The 16,468-nt window shown below is 41.4% G+C and overlaps 1 protein-coding gene across 1 annotated transcript in view; it reads left to right on the top strand.

Moving 5' to 3' along the window:
* WDR44 (WD repeat domain 44) overlaps positions 1–16,468 on the top strand; it is a 103,989-nt gene that overhangs the window by 62,786 nt on the left and 24,735 nt on the right. The window contains exons 9-12 of the mRNA XM_081081524.1: positions 3,345–3,451; positions 3,974–4,125; positions 6,599–6,737; positions 8,025–8,089. Coding sequence (XP_080937650.1) covers positions 3,345–3,451; positions 3,974–4,125; positions 6,599–6,737; positions 8,025–8,089 — 463 coding nt within the window. The remainder of the gene's footprint in view (positions 1–3,344; positions 3,452–3,973; positions 4,126–6,598; positions 6,738–8,024; positions 8,090–16,468) is intronic.

The raw sequence follows: 16,468 nt of genomic DNA on the forward strand, positions 1-16,468 counted from the left end.
TTGCTTGGTCAAAAGAACTTGCTTTTTGTTTTTTAAAAATATAGTATATAATGGACATCTTTTCATATAAATACCAATAGTAAATAATATTATAATCTTTCTATCAGCCAGATATGGGGGGTTGGTGCTGCAGATATCACAGTTAAGAAGACAATCTTGCCCTAACCGGTTTGGCTCAGTGGATAGAACGTCAGCCTGCGGACTCAAGGGTCCCAGGTTCGATTCAGGTCAAGGGCATGTACCTTGGTTGCGGGCGCATGCCCAGTAGGGAGTGTGCAGGAGGCAGCTGATTAATGTTTCTCTCTCATCTATGTTTCTATCTCTCTAAACCTTTCCCTTCCTCTCTGTAAAACAATCAATATATATATATATATTTTAAGAAAGAAGACAATCTTAATCACTGCCCTCATATGCCTTCCAGGTTCAATAGGAGAAACAGACAGTGAACATGTAATTACACAGATAAATCTATAGTAATTGCTATAAAAGAAATGTAAGGGGTACTGTAGGACTATATAATAGGAAAACCTGTTCTAAAGCATCAGGGAGAGCTTCTTTGAGAGAGAGCTATTTGATCTGAAACTTAAAGAAGAGTAAAAATTAGCTAGGGGAGGGGTGTTCTAGGCAGAAATAACCACACATGCAAAGGCTCTGAGGTGACTAAGCTCAGTACATTTAAAGAACTGAGGATTGCCTCATTTATTTTATTGCATTCCATTGTAAGGATATACAATCACTTATTTATTCATTCCTCTGTTGAGAATTCAGTTTAACTCTACTTTTTCACCTATTCTAAACAATGCTGTAGTGAACATCTTTGTATAGATAGCTTAGCAAGTTTTTAAAATTCTATCCTTAGTATCATGAGCTCCCATGAATTGGTAAAAATTAACCCCAGATTTATAAATTGTGGTTTGGTTGTAACTATGAGCTTTATTTTGTTGTTTTTTATAATCTTAATATATGAAATTTGAGATGTAGATAATTAAAAAACAATAAGTAAGTCCTATTTATGGAAGCTTGAGATGCATACTTATATTACACTGTTTGGGAGTACCTTACTGGGAAAGCTCTGCCTAACTGGATTATATGCAAATACCCAAACTGAAAGAGAAGGGACAAGAGGCCATCTTAAGCTACCAAAGCATTCTGTTTTGTAAGTAAATACATCTTTAGTTTCTTTTTCAGGTAAAGTGTGTTTTTCAAGATGGCTCTCTAAGGCAATCTTCTCAGAGCAATTCTCATTGCAGATTCATGGCCTCACCCTGTACCCTCCAAATCAGATTATCTGGAGATGGGGAACATGTGTCTGTGCTTTAAACACCCCCATATTCACCAACTTATTATAATTCACCATTGAAAACCTCTGCTTTAGAGCAGAGGTGGGGAACCCCAGCCCAAGGGCCATATAAGGCCCCCAAAATCATTTGGTCTGGCCCTGCTGAGGCATTAAGGGTGAGTTAATTAAATGTTTGATCAAATATAGCAAGCTAATTTTTAAGTTGATAATTTTGTATGGCCCTCTATGATGTCATAAATATCCAAATAGTCCTTGGCAGAAAAAAGGTTCCTCACCCTTGCTTTAGAGTATACAATCTATACTAATAAAAGGCTAATATGCTAATTAGACCGGGTGACCTTCCGGACATCCTTCCGGACAAAGCCATGGTAGCGGATCCAAGGCAGAGGCAGTTAGGGGTGATTAAGCCAGGCGGGTAGGGCAGTTGGGGGTGATCAGGCTGGGGATCGGGCAGGAAAGTTGGGGGAGAACAGGCCGGCAGGGGGGGCCAGTTGGGGGTGAACAGAGCAGCGGATGGGGCAGTTGGGGGCGAGCAGGCTGGCGAGGGAAGCAGTTGTGGGCGAGCAGGCTGGGGGGGCAGTTGAGGGCGATCAGCCTGGCAGCAGGGGCAGTTAGGGATGAGCAGGCTGGGGGAGGGCAGTTGGGGGTGAGTAGGCCAGTAGGGGGGCAGTTGGGGATGATCAAATCGGCTGGGGGGAAGTTGGGGGCGAGTAGACTGGCAGGGGGGGTAGTTGGGGGCCATGAGGCTGGCAGGGGAGGGCAGTTGGGGGCCATGAGGCTGGCAGGGTAGAGCAGTTGGGGGCGATCAGGCTTGCCGGGGAGGGCAGTTGGGGGCCATGAGGCCTGTTGGGGGGGGCAGTTGGGGGTGAGCAGGCCAACAGGCAGAGTTTTTAGGGGCGATCAGGCAGGCAGGTAGGTGAGCAGTTAGGAGCCAGCAGTCCCAGATTGTGAGCGGTCCCAGATTGGAGAGGGTGCAGACCAAGTTGAGGGACATACCCCCCCCTGCACAAATTTCATGCACCAGGCCACTAGTATTGTATATTGGGAGAAGTGCCTATATTTCCTTTGTAGCTATATTGACTTGAATAAACAGGGTGGGGCAAAAGTAGTTTTATACTTGTGAGTACAGGAAACAAAGTTTATTCTTGTATTATTTATTTACTAGAGGCCTGGTGCATGAATTCGTGCACAGGTGGGATCCCTCAGCCTGGCTGGCGATGGGGGCTGATCAGGGCCACAAGAGGGTGGTGGGGTGAGGGGCCATGGTGGGGAGGGGCTGCGGGAGGTTGGCCAACTGTGGGAGGTTGACTGTGGGAGTGCACTGACCACCAGGAGGCAACTCCTGCATGAGCGTCTGCCCCCTGGTGGTCAGTGCACATCATAGCGACCGGTCAACCGGTTGTTTGGTCATTTGGTCGCTTAGGCTTTTATATACAGGCAGTCCTCAGGTTACATCGGACTCGTAGGTCGTTTCCGTTTCGTGGTTACATCACCATTTCCCATTTACAGTATTTTTTTTTTAAAGTTCCATCATTTCGACGTATGTACATATGTGCTTTATGTTTTTTATTTATTTACCACAAGTAAAGGTCAGGAATTGTTATCTTTCCTTCAAATTTTTTTTACGGTTTCACTTCATTACTGTTGTGTATGTACTCCATGTGAGTGACATAGGTGCTTATATAGGTAGGTTCTGACTTATGGTGAAAACCACATTACTTCTGCTGTAGGAATGGATCTCCATTGTAACCCGAGGACCTATTGTATGTAGATTATTATATTGCTTTCCATAAGAACAACTTTAAACCTACTTTTGCCCCACCCTGTATTCTATACAACAAAGGATTTAGGAACTCAAAGACCTATTTATGTAAAAAAAAGAGTTCCTTCAAAATAATATGCTTTACTAGTCACAGCTAATGAGATTATCAGTGAATTATTGAATTTTTATAATTGGCTGAATTTTATAAAAAATAATTTTGGTGGGGTTTTTTTCTTTTTGTTTTTGTTTTTGTTTTTTGTTTTTTGCTATTGTTTTGGTAAGGACTCAACTGAAGAAGTTCCTAGGAAAATCAGTGAAGAGAGCAAAGCACCTTGCTGAGGAATATGGTGAACGTGCTGTAAATAAAGTTAAAAGTGTTAGAGATGAAGGTAAGTGAAATAGAACATTTCAACATTTCAGGAATCAGTTGTAAATTAGTTATGTAAGAGTAGTTTTTATAAACATTCTCAAATTTGCGTAAATTTTCTAATTTTGTGCAGATCTTAATTTCCTATGCCCTTCTCATAATTTTACTCATTTGTTTTGTATAATAAACACTTATTCTGTGCCAGACACTGTTCTGAGCACTTTCACCTGTATTAGCACATTTAATCCTCTTCAAAACCCTTTGAGGTAAGTACCACTAGCCTCCCCATTTTATAGATGAGAATACTGAAGCATAGAAAAGTTGGGTACCTTGCCTAAGGTCACACAGATAATAATTGACAGAGTTGGATTTGGACCCAGGCAATCTGGCACTAGACTCCATGTATGCTCTTAGGCAATATGCTATTTAGTAATAGACAGATTTAGCTTCTCCATTTAATGAATTTTCTCAGTAAGCAGTGGATATGAAATATAATAGTTATATCTACATAGCTAGTGATGATTTCTGTTACTTTTCTATTTAGTGTTTCATACTGATCAAGATGATCCTTCATCAAGTGATGATGAAGGAATGCCATACACAAGACCAGTCAAATTCAAAGCAGCACATGGTTTCAAAGGACCTTATGATTTTGATCAGATAAAAGTGGTACAAGATCTTAGTGGTGAACATATGGTAAGCAACTTTTTATTTTTCATTATTGATTCCGTTTTCATGGAAATACTTGAGCATCTATAAAGCAGATCTATTTTTATGTATGTAATTTGCTATCTTTACTCAAGAAGAGTGAAATGATATTAATACAATTTAATAGAGTCTATCTCTGAATTATTTTTCAAGAAGTGAGTTATTGCCGAAACCGGTTTGGCTCAGTGGATAGAGCATCGGCCTGCGGACTGAAAGGTCCCAGGTTCGATTCCGGTCAAGGGCATGTACCTGGGTTGCGGGCACATCCCCAGTAGGAGATGTGCGGGAGGCAGCTGATCGATGTTTCTCTCTCATCGAAGCTTATAACTCTCTATCTCTCTCCCTTCCTCTCTGTAAAAAATCAATAAAATATATTTTTTTAAAAAAAGAAGTGAGATATTGAATTAAATAGACACTAGACCTATATTATTAAGAAAGCTATATAAAAGTACCAAACTTTAAAACAGTTAAATTAGAGGATAGTCTATCACTTTGAAAAATGTTTAAAATGTTCCCCATTATATTTGAATAACTTACACAACTATTTCTAAATCTCCATATATTTTGTAGTGTGACAGCTAAAACATGGAGGTAGCGATACAAATTCTCTATCAGAGTTAAAATGTACCAAAGTAGATATAAAGTATACAAATTATATTGCCTCTGAAAATGCTAGGAATATAGAGAAGGAAGTAATGAACTGAAAACTAGGTAAATGATACTGTGGGTCCTTGATCAGGGAATGCATTTATCTATTTAGATTTTTTTACTTCGTTTTTATTGTTTACCCTGTTACAGATGTCTCCATCCACCCCTTTGCCCACCTTGACCCCCCCCTTCCCTCTGACTATCACCACAATGTTGTCTGTGTCAATGGGTTATGCATTTATGTTCTTTGACTAATCCCTTCACCTTCTTTCATCAAGGCTCCTCCCTCCTCCCCTCTGACAGCTCTCAGTCTGTTCCATGTATCCATGCCTCTGTTTCTGATTTGTTCATCGGTTTATTTGGTTCATTAGATTCCACGTATAAATGAGATCAGATATTTGTCTTTCACCAACTGGCTCATTTCACTTAGCATAATAATCTCCAGATCTATTTAGATTTTAAATATAAAAGTTGTCCTAACTGGAAGGAAGCAACCACAAACATATATCAGATGGCAGCCAGATTGGAATTTAAACTTTGATGTTCATAATCTAGTTATAAAATATTTGGAAGTTGATTATAGAAACTTCCTTAAGGCATCTGATGAATTTCCTTGTACTGTATTTATAGTTTTAAGTAAAATCTCATAGGAGTAAGCTCCAAATAACAAATTTCTTAACATACTTGAATTTTGTGGAAATGAGTATTATTCCAGTAAATGAGCTGTTGCCTCTAACTTGGATAATCTTTTAGATCTGCATAGATGTGTGTTGTAATCTATCTATATATATATAAAAGCCTAATATGCTAAGTGACCCTCTGACCATTTGACCATTTCATCAGTGGCTATGATGCACACTGACCACCAGAGGTCAGATGCTCTAACTGGTAGGTTAGCTTGCTGCTGGGGTCTGGCTTATCGTGACTGGGCGAGTTGGGCCAGACATGCTCTGGAGCCCTCCCACAGTCCTCCCCAGCCCTGATCGTTCACTGGTGGGGTCCCTCAGCCTGGCCTGCACCCTCTCGCAATATGGGAGGGACCCCTTGGGGGATGACGGAGAGCCAGTTTTGACCTGAACCCCCCAGGCCAGGCCAAAAGACACCTCCAGTGCATGAATCCATGCACTGGGCCTCTAGTAGTAGTTATAACAGTATTTGTTGTAGTAGGTTTTAGCCTTTCCAATTTAAGGGCTTACTTTCTTTAACCCTCCCCCAACACACACACACACACACACACACACACACACACACACTCTCTCTCTCTCTGTCACACACACACACACACACACACACACACTGTTTTATCTGCTGGGAAATTCTAGCCATATACTGCAAAACCTTATTTCTTGGGAGAAAAACAGGAAGAAACCACACCATTCCAACATTTCTTCAAATGCCCAATACAATGAGGGTCACTGCTAAGGTGGGCATATTCTTCTCTCAGCCTTAGTTAGGAGTTGGTGCTATGCTAAAGGCCCTGCCTCCTCCTAACCTACTCCCCCTTATGGTCAGCTAGGAAACTGAGATCCAAAGCTAAGATTCGTGCTCAACATTGAAGATTTCCAGCCACCGCAGAACTCCCATTTCCATTAATATATGGACATGATTTGGGATCTTGAAATTGTTAGTTTACATTATGGCAAACTATAACTATGTTATCTTGCCTTTCTTTGAAAAGTCCCTCTTTGTGGTATTGTAGCATCGTTGGACTGTTGGATTTAAGTGGTGTTACTAATGTATTATATATAATTTGGCGTGATTTTTTAATGTTTCAGTTTTTAAAATAACTTTAAACCTTCCGTTGTTTTCATAGGGAGCTGTTTGGACCATGAAATTTTCTCACTGTGGCCGATTACTTGCCTCAGCTGGACAAGACAATGTAGTGAGAATATGGGCTTTAAAAAATGCTTTTGACTATTTCAACAATATGCGAATGAAATACAATACTGAAGGTATTTTTCACTTATTTGTGGGCTTTAAAAAATCCAAAGACACCTGGCATTTTCACATTTTAGGCACAATAATGCCTGTTTATCTGGTAATCATTTGCAGCAACCACTACTTTCAGCCACAAACCTAAAAGTAAAACAGAAGTCAACAGCAAAAAAAAAAAAAAAAAAGAAAGAAAGAAAACAAACAAACAAAAAAACATCTAAACTCAGTGAAAAAAGCTACCACGAAGCATTTGACTTTCAGGTGTAACTTCATCAACTAATGAGAACAAAGTCATTTGGTTTCCCTTAGCAATCTTCATTTTTATCCAAGGTTAAAGTGAAATTCTGATTTATCTAGGAGAATTAGAATAATATATACATCCAGTAAATAAAGAATGATTAAGGAAACATAGAAAGTAAATGTGATTTGTCAGTTCATCAAAGGGTATGTGAAAAAAAGTTAAATGGTAAAGAAACCTCAGAACATGGCGTATGTACACAATGATTACAATATTTATATATCATGGTACGTTATCAGGAAAGTATATAAGGTTGATATAAATAGGAGCTTTGAATTTTGGGGATTCTTTTCTTATAATTATTTAACTGCAATAAATTTTCTCCACAAACCCCTCCCTCCCTACACCACCTTCCCATCCCAAAGCTGGAAAACAAGAAGTTAAGGGATGGGAGATAGGAAAATATAGTGGAATCAGCAATTTGAAGAACATTGATATCTAGGAAGATGCACTAAACTGGCAAGCAAGGCCCTGTATACTTTAGGAGCCCTGTGTATATGCCCTCCTTTCTATTCTCTCAATTATGATTTATGTTATAATACATAATACATAATTGAAGATGATAATGAGTTGACAATATAGTAAATAATGTTTCCTATATATTTCTTTTATTGCCCTGCCTGGAACAAAATGACTATTTTCAGTGGCCCTTCAAACTTACCTCAGCCTAGACCCTTTCTGCCCCTTAATTGTTCATTTTATTGCTTGTTATGATTGACAAGAATGTATTCACTATGAATAAGGAGAATTTAACAGTACTTTATTAAATTGGGGAAATGGTTCATCTATTTCATAAAGATTTTATGGAAAAATAATCAAAACAAATATTGTGGTGCCCAAAGAGTGAATGCTTCGCATGTAGTTTTCTAGAATGTTACATTCTATGACCATTAATTAGGTGTTTCTGTGTCATTATTTCTGATTGTGTGTGTGTGCGCGCGTGCGTGCGTACGTGCATGTGTACGTGTGTATGTACATGCCTTTTTATAATTATGTTGTTTTTTAGGACGTGTGTCCCCATCACCTTCTCAGGAAAGTCTAAATTCATCAAAATCTGATACAGATACAGGGGTATGCTTGTTATTTTATACTTACTATTTTTAAATACTATTGTTTGATTTGTTTTCCATAAAGTACCTTATTGTTTTCTTTCGCCTTTTTTGTTTTTTAAGTACCTTCTTATTTATCAGAAATTACAATTGCATGAAAGCACTTAATTAAAATTAAGATGTGTTAGCAGAGTTTCTTCTGTTAGAATTGGTAAATGAAAAAGTGTGATGTTTAAAGATTGTCAGACAGTGAATATTAACTCAAGCTACCAAACTACTAATGTAAACTTGAAAAAAAACAAAATCCCATCCCCTGTAATCCATGTTAGGTGTTTTAAGAAATAATAATGGATACTTGAATAAGAGGTAATTAAGGAAAGAAAAAAGATACTAAAATATTTTAATTTTTCCATCTTCTTGGCTTAACAAATGCTTTATCATAGTTTTAGGTAGTGTAAAATATCTAAAAGATTTTTATTTTGTCTCAGCTGTAAGATTAAATATAACCAATTTTAAACCTAAAACATTAATTATTATTCTAAGCTGTCCCCTGTGCTTCTTGTGTATTGATCTAGGCAAATGTGATATAAACAAAGAGAACCTAAAATGTTCACCTTCTCAACCGTATTCTCCTGGGGTTTCACTGGCTCTGTAGCATTTGACATGAATGTTTTCCTACTTTAAACATATAGTTCTCAGCTTTCAGTGGTTCTATTTTTCCTTGTTCTCTTCCTATATCCCTGCTGTCTCTTCCTCTTCAATCCCTGCTGTTTCTCAGGGTTCTGTCCTTGGCCATTCTCAATTGACTTACTCATTCACTGCCTCCAATCCTGAACTGGCTTTAGCTCCATAATTCTCATTTCCTTTTAATAGCTTTATGTTTTTAAAACAAGAATTAGATCTTACTCTAGCGGGTTTGGCTCACTGGATAGAGTGTCAGCCTATAGACTTAAGGGTCCTGGGTTCGATTCCAGTCAAAGGCACATACCTTCGTTGCAGGCTTAGTCCCCAGCCCTGGTTGGGGTGCATGGGGGAAGCAATTGATGTATCTCTCTCCTCTCTCTCTCTCTCTCTCTCTCTCTCTCTCTCTCTGTCTCTCTCTCTCCCTCCCTCTCTCCCCCCCTCCCCACCCCTCTTCTACTCTCTCAAAAAATCAGTGGAAAAGTACCCTCAGGTGAGGATTAACAACAACAACAAAAGAATTAAATCTTATTGTGCATGCTGCCCCTTTCACATAACAATATATATATATATATTTTTTTTCTTCAAGCACATCAGTTAATAGGTCTAAAACAACTCCCTCAACAAATGTTTTCTGAGTGCTTGGTCCCTGTGCCAGACACCACTAATAGATTCTGCAAAATCACCCCAGCCGGTTTGGCTCAGTGAATAGAACGTCAGCCTGTGGACTGAAGAGTCCCAGGTTTGATTTCAGTCAAAGGCACATAATTGGGTTGCAGGCTCAATCCCCAGCCCTGGTCAGGCACGTGCTGGGAGGCAACCAATCAATGTGTCTCTCACATCAACATTTCTCTCTTTCTCTCCCCCTCCCTTCCACTCTTTCTAAAAATCAATGAAAAAATATCCTCAGGTGAGAATTAACAAACAGGGGGAAAAAAGATTCTGCAAGATTAAGTGAGACATATTCTGTGGCCGAAAGGACCTTGCTGATCAGTGAAATAGATATAGCCACAGTTACAGTATTGGACGGTAATATGCTATAGAAGGTACTACCCACGTATAGGAATTTAGCCTGTGAATCAGGGTGTCAGGACAAGCTTCCTGGAGGCTTTGATGTTTGAACTAGGTGTTAACTATGAGTGAAGGAAGGAAGGAGCATTTCAGAGCAGGTAGCAAGTGTAAAGGCATGGAGACTGAAACAGCAGGGCATGTTAAAAGTACTTCAAGAAATTCCATGTGGCAGAAGCAAAGGGTACATGGTGAGAGTTGTAGGAGAAGTAGGCGGGATTGGAATTTTAAATGGCCTTTTATGTTAAACCAAGACATTTCAGCTGTGTCCTGCAAGCTACTGGGGGAGAAAGACACTTTGAGGGTTTTCAATTAGGAGTTTAATTAAAATGTTCAGATTTTTGTTTTAGAAAGAAAATTGTGGTAGTACTATAAAGGATAGATTAGATGGGGGTTGCAGTATAGGGAGACCACTTAAGAGGCTATTAACCCAAGAGAGAAATGGGAACTTCAGTTATGATAGATTATGATAGCAGTGGACCTAGAAACCATAAAGATGAGCTGAATTTAAGAGATGTAAAAGAAGTGGGATCTCTAGGACGTGGTGACGACTACCTAATAAGTGAGTAGCCTAGGATGATTCCCAGGTGTCAGGCTTGTGTAACTGGATAGATGTTAATAGTCATTCGCCAATATATTTTAACTAGCGGCCTGGTGCACAAAATTTGCACATGGGTAGGGTCCCTAGGCCTGGCCAGCAGTCAGGGCCAATCAGGGCCTTCCAGCTGCTGGCTGGGGCCTTCCTTCCCTGGCTGCCAGCTGCCGGCCACGGCCTTCCTTCATTCCGTGCCACCCCCTGGTGGTCTGCGCACGTCATAGTGAGCGATCGAGCTCCTGGTCTCCAGGTCAAACTCCCAAGGGGACACTTTGCATATTAACCTTTTATATAGAAAGACTAGGGGCCCGGTGCACGAAATTCGTGCACTGGGTGGGGGGGGGAGTGTCCCTCAGCCCAGCCTGCCCCCTCTCACATACTGGGAGCCCTCAGGTATTGACCCCCATCACCCTCCAATCGCAGGATCAGCCCCTTGCCCAGGCCTGACGCCTCTGCCAGAGGTGTCAGGCCTGGGCAGGGGACCCTCATTTCCCCCCATCACTGGTTCTGCCCCCAGCCCAGGCCTGATGCCTCTGGCCCAGGCGTCAGGCCTGGGCAGGGGACCCCCAGACCCCTCCGATTGCTGGCTCGGCCCCTGGCCCAGGCCTGATGCCTCTGGCCCAGGATTCAGGCCTGGGCACTGGACCTCCCCTCTCCCCCCCATCACCGGCTCCGCCCTTGCCCAGGCCTGATGCCTCCGCCAGAGGTGTCAGGCTTGGACAGGGGACCTCCATCTCCCCCTGATCACTGGCTCTGACCCCCGCCCAGGCCTGATGCCTCTGGCCCAGGAATCATGCCTGGGCAGGGGACCCCCATCTCCCACTGATCGCTTGCTCCACCCCCTGCCCAAGCCTGACGTCTCTGACCCAGGCTTCAGGCCTGGGCAAGGGGACCATCATATCCCCCCAATCCCCAGCTCTGCCCCCCACCCAGGCCTGATGCCTCGGCCAGAGGAGTTGACCCTCATCACCCTCTGATCGCCAATCACCTGATCGGCCCCTTGCCCAGGCCTGAGGCCTCCAGCACAGGTGTCAGGCCTGGGCAGGGCACCCCCAGCTCCCCGCAGTTGCAGGCTCTGCCCCTGCCCAGGCCTAACGCATTAGGCCTGGGCAGGGGACTCCCAGCTCCCCGCGATCTCCCGCTCTGCCCCTGCCCAGGCCTAACGCCTCTGGCCGAGGCGTTTGGCCCGGGCAGCGGGGACCCGCAGCGGCAGCAGCGCCGTGATCACGCGGGCTCCGCCCCTGCCCCCACAGGACGCCTCTGGCTGAGGCATCCAGCCCGGGCAGCAGGGACCCGCAGCTGCAGCGGCCCCGCGATTGTGGGCTCCGCTTTAGGCCCAGGCAAGGGACCCCTAGCTCCCGGGACTGCCAGCTTCGACCGTGCCCAGCTCCCATCGCTGGCTCCACCCCTACTTCCTGCTATCACTGGCTAGGGCGGCAAAGGCGCCTGATTCTCTGATCATGGCTGGGGGGCAGGGCAAAGGCGGCCCCCAGGGCCGCCTTTGCCCTTCCCCACGGCTCTTAGCTCCCCCCTGGGTTTCCGATCACTGTCAGTGGCAGGGGGCTTCTTCCTGCTTTCCCTTTCGCCTCCCTGCATTGTGCCTACATATGCAAATTAACCGCCATCTTTGTTGGCAGTTAACTGCCATCTTAGTTGGCAGTTAATTTGCATATCGCCCTGATTAGCCCATGAAAACAGTATCGCCGTACACCAATTACCATGTTTCTCTTTTATTAGTGTAGATTATCTACACACAACTCTGCTCCTCTCTCTTTTTTTTTAATTAAATCTTTATTGTTCAGATTATTACATTAGTTACTCTTTTTTCCCCCCTCTTTTGAACCTTCTTTAATGGCATCAACATTCATAAGTTATCTTTTTAACTCAGTCAGAAACACTCTACATATCAAAGTAGCTACAAATTCCCATCCACTCTCCCTCATCTACAAATGCCCATGGAATCTGTCTCCTCATTTCCCATTGCCATTCACATCATCTAGGCCCATGACACTCATCTAATTGTTGCTGTAGCCTCTGGTCTCTACACAATTCATTTTCTACATTGCCTCGAGTTTTTTTTATTTTATTTTTTCAAAATACAGATCTAACTACGCTACTGTGTGGTATAAAATCTTCTGATGGCTTCTTGTAACCTACAGAATAAGGTCCTTCCTGATTTTGCCTCATCTTACCTTTTTAACTCAGTTCTAATTCCCTAGTGCTTATGTATCCTATTTGCCTTGCTGGATCTAAGTCTGTCCCTTAACCACTCACTTTTACACCTTTGTCCATGCTGTTTGATTTGCCGGGAATGCCCTTCCTATCCCCTTTAGTCATAGGGCAAAACCCTACTTATCCTTCAAGATTCAGCTCAAATATATTACCTCTTTTTGTTTTCCCTGATTCAAGCAGGCAGAATTGTTTCTCATTTGTGTTCTAACAGTATATCATAAGTACTTTGACATTAATATCATCATGTCTTTCTTGGCAGTTTGTATCACTGGCTAGGCTCTGGGCTGATTTAAAGCAAAGAACTGTGCTTCACAGATCTTAGTATCCTTGGACCCTAACCCCATGCCTAACTGTGGTAGGCCTGAATCAGTGTTGAATTCCTGCTTCTGTGCCTTTATTCCTATTCCCCTTATCTGAATGCCTGCAATCTCTTTTCTTTCTTTTCCAAGCTTGCCCATTCTTCAAGGCCTACTTCCTCCAGAAAAACCTTCATTGACTAATGTAGTGGAGAAATTTTTAACTGCTTTGCTTTAGGGAAAAGGGTTTGCTTTTATTAGTTTAATTCACCGTAAAGTTTCCAGTTATTGGTTACTATTAAAAAACAGGGACTATTTGTGCCATCTTGTGTTATGCTTATTTCAACAATCCTACTTAAAGGTTTTTAACTACTTCCATCCAGGCCCCCCCAAAAAATCCTATGTAACCCCCAACTTTGTTTGAACATAATGCCTTTTAAATGAGGAACATGGTAGTTCTTTAACACAAAATATAATGACCCCCTGGAGTACTAAGGGTTTTTTTCCTGACATAGTCGAGTATCATTTCTATCCATTGTTTTCAGGAAAAGTTTGTTTGTGGCTTCTTTCACTTCTATCATTCTATTGGGACAGTTTTAAAAAGCCTCTATTCTAGTTCATATACCTTTGGAGTTTGGTATCACTTGTTGTCTTTGATCTAGTGCTAGCTGCCATGAGGCACAGTAAGCACAATGGAGTTTATTTTCCTGATGTGTGTGTTCTTTTTTCTTGTGATAGTGATAACGTTCTCTTTTGCACTACATTCTCAGTCTTGTCTTCTTAGAATCCCCGTAAAATAGAATACCTGAAAGTATCTGTTGTACAGTTAAGCCAACAATGACAGTGACACACACAAAATCACTCACCTCCTCATTGGTCATGTCAAGGCTAGGATTCTGGGTGTTATGCTCTCTGTTTTCTTTTTTTTTTTTTATTGCTGTTTTATCTTGTTTTTTTTTGTTAATCCTCACCCAAGGATATCTTTTTCCATTGATTTTTAGGGAGAGTAGAAGAGAGAGGGAAAGACAGAGAAACATTGATGTGAGAGAAACATGTCAATTGGTTGCCTCTGGCACAAGCCACAACCAGGGCCCGGGCTGGGAAGGAACCTGCAACCAAAGTATGTGTCCTTGACCGGAATCAAACTGGCTAGGGCACTCTCTATTTTTGTTGATTTGCAAAAGTAGCTCAGTAAGGCAGAAAGGAAGAGTGGCATGCATAATTTGCTCCATTATGCTAGTGACTTAAAATTTCTTCTTGACAATAGAAGTGTTAAGTATGCTGTTTACCTAAAATTAATACCTTTCTTGGGTAAATCTATGTTTGCTGGGTTTGATTAGTGGAACATCAGTGTGGGTGTTATAGCATTTAACTTCTTAAAATTTTTGAAAGTAGGTAGTAGGGAAGGAAAAAAAATTCCTCTACCCTCTTTGGTTCTGCAGCTGAGATCTACAAAATATCCTGACAAAGGACAGATTAACAGGAGAAATAGTATGCATATTGTGGCCTTCATAGAAAAACAGGACAGACCCCCCCCAAAAAAAAAAAAAAAAAAAAAAACAAAACAGTTAAACCCAGTGGCTTATATATCATTCATTTTTAAAGGGGCAATAAAAGTCTGTAAAGAAGGAATAGATGAAGAAAAGGGGGGTTAGGCTTTTAGGGGAGGTAAATTGTGGGAGGTTAATATATTAGAGGAAACTAATGGAAGATAAGAGTTATTTAGTAAAGTCCTGTTTATGAAGACTCGAGCTATTTCCAGAGATAAGATTCATTCTCCCCTTCCTGGTAAAGGAGAGGTGAGGACAAAACACCTTCATAGAGGGAATTTTATGCCCTGTTTTCAGGTAGAAAAGGGAAGAGTAAAGACTTTCTTGTTGCCTTCTGCTCAAAGTAATTCTTATGCGAAGAGTGGTATTTTGAGGGGTGACATATTCTAATCCCCTTCAAGATCAATAGAATCAAAAGCTTGAAGAACAGTTAGCTATAAAGGGATGAGAGATAATTTTTGTGAAATTCTAAGCAGCATTTTATTTAAAATATGCATTGGTTTAGTCAACAGTGTGTTAGGCACTGAAAATATAAAGATGCAGTGGACAGTGCATGCCAAGGATCTATATACACGGAGGAAGACAGGCATTAATAATATGTCCAAATCAGAATTAAGTACATAACATTTTCCCAAGAAAACCACTCCTTTGACAGTGTACTTGATGCCAGTTCATTGTGTAATACCCATACCATCTCCTGAGTTAGACTCTGATCACTTTTTACTCTTTCCCTCCCTTCAGTGTCTGCTCATTTACCACATCCTGCCTGCTTGATCTCAGAAATGTCTTTGGAATCTGGCCATTCCTTTCATTTCCACTGCTATAATCCAGGCTTTATCTCTTACCTGGACCATTAGAGCTTTTTCCCAGATTCCAGTCTTTCATCCACAATGCCAGCAGAATTACTTTCCTGTAAAACAAATCTGATCATGTTACTGTCCTGTTTGAGCACTCTTTTTGGCTCTTTTTTTCTCTCGAGAATCAAGGCCAAATTCCTTAGCTTGACTCAGCCTTTCAGAAATCAGCCTGACCTCAGCTCTCATTGTTATTTCCCACCCTTCCCTCTCACAAACCTTATGTTCTGAGCTACTCAATTGTTCATTGTTGCCCCAACAAAAATGTCAGACCCTTTGTGGATTCCATGCATTTACATATGCTATTCCACTTTGCCTGGTAAATGTATTTCACTCTCAGGTCTCCTTGCTGAAGTGTTCCTTACTTCACTTAATGCATAATTACTTATATGCTCCCTCATTGTGCCCATTATATTTTGCCCATATTTCTGTTAAAGGCACTTATAATACTATATCAATTTATATAACAACAGCTAACATTTTATGTGTCCTTACCATGTGCCATGTACTTTGCTAAGTGCATTTTATGTCTTATCTTTTGTAACCTCACAACAGTCCTGATACTGTTGTGAGATACTATTAAGAACTCTGTTTTTAGATGAAGAAAAGACTGACGAGATTTTAAGTAACTCACCAATTTCACACAGATGATAGATATAGCATCAGAATTAGAACCCAGCCCTGATCAGTCTCTGGAGCAGCGGTTCTCAACCTGTGGGTCGCGACCCCTTTGGGGGTCAAACGACCCTTTCACAGGGGTCGCCTAAGACCATCGGAAAACACATATATAATTACATATTGTTTTTGTGATTAATCACTATGCTTTAATTATGTTCAATTTGTAACAATGAAATTGGGGGTCACTGCAACATGAGGAACTGTATTAAAGGGTGCGGCATTAGGAAGGTTGAGAACCACTGCTCTAGAGCTTATGTTCTTAACCATTATGGTGCACTAATTGGCATTTTAAAGTCTGACACTGTGTCTTCAGTTAGTCCACAAATATTTATTGAGTGCATACTATCTATCAACCACTACTCTCAGAATTAAGGATATAGTAGTGAACAAAAATGACACAAATAGCTGTTCATATGAAGTTTAAATTCTAGTGCTGGCAGATAGAGA

The sequence above is a fragment of the Myotis nattereri genome, assembly GCF_964212035.1.
Source record: "Myotis nattereri genome assembly, chromosome: X".
In the NCBI taxonomy this organism is placed as follows: Eukaryota; Metazoa; Chordata; class Mammalia; order Chiroptera; family Vespertilionidae; genus Myotis; species Myotis nattereri.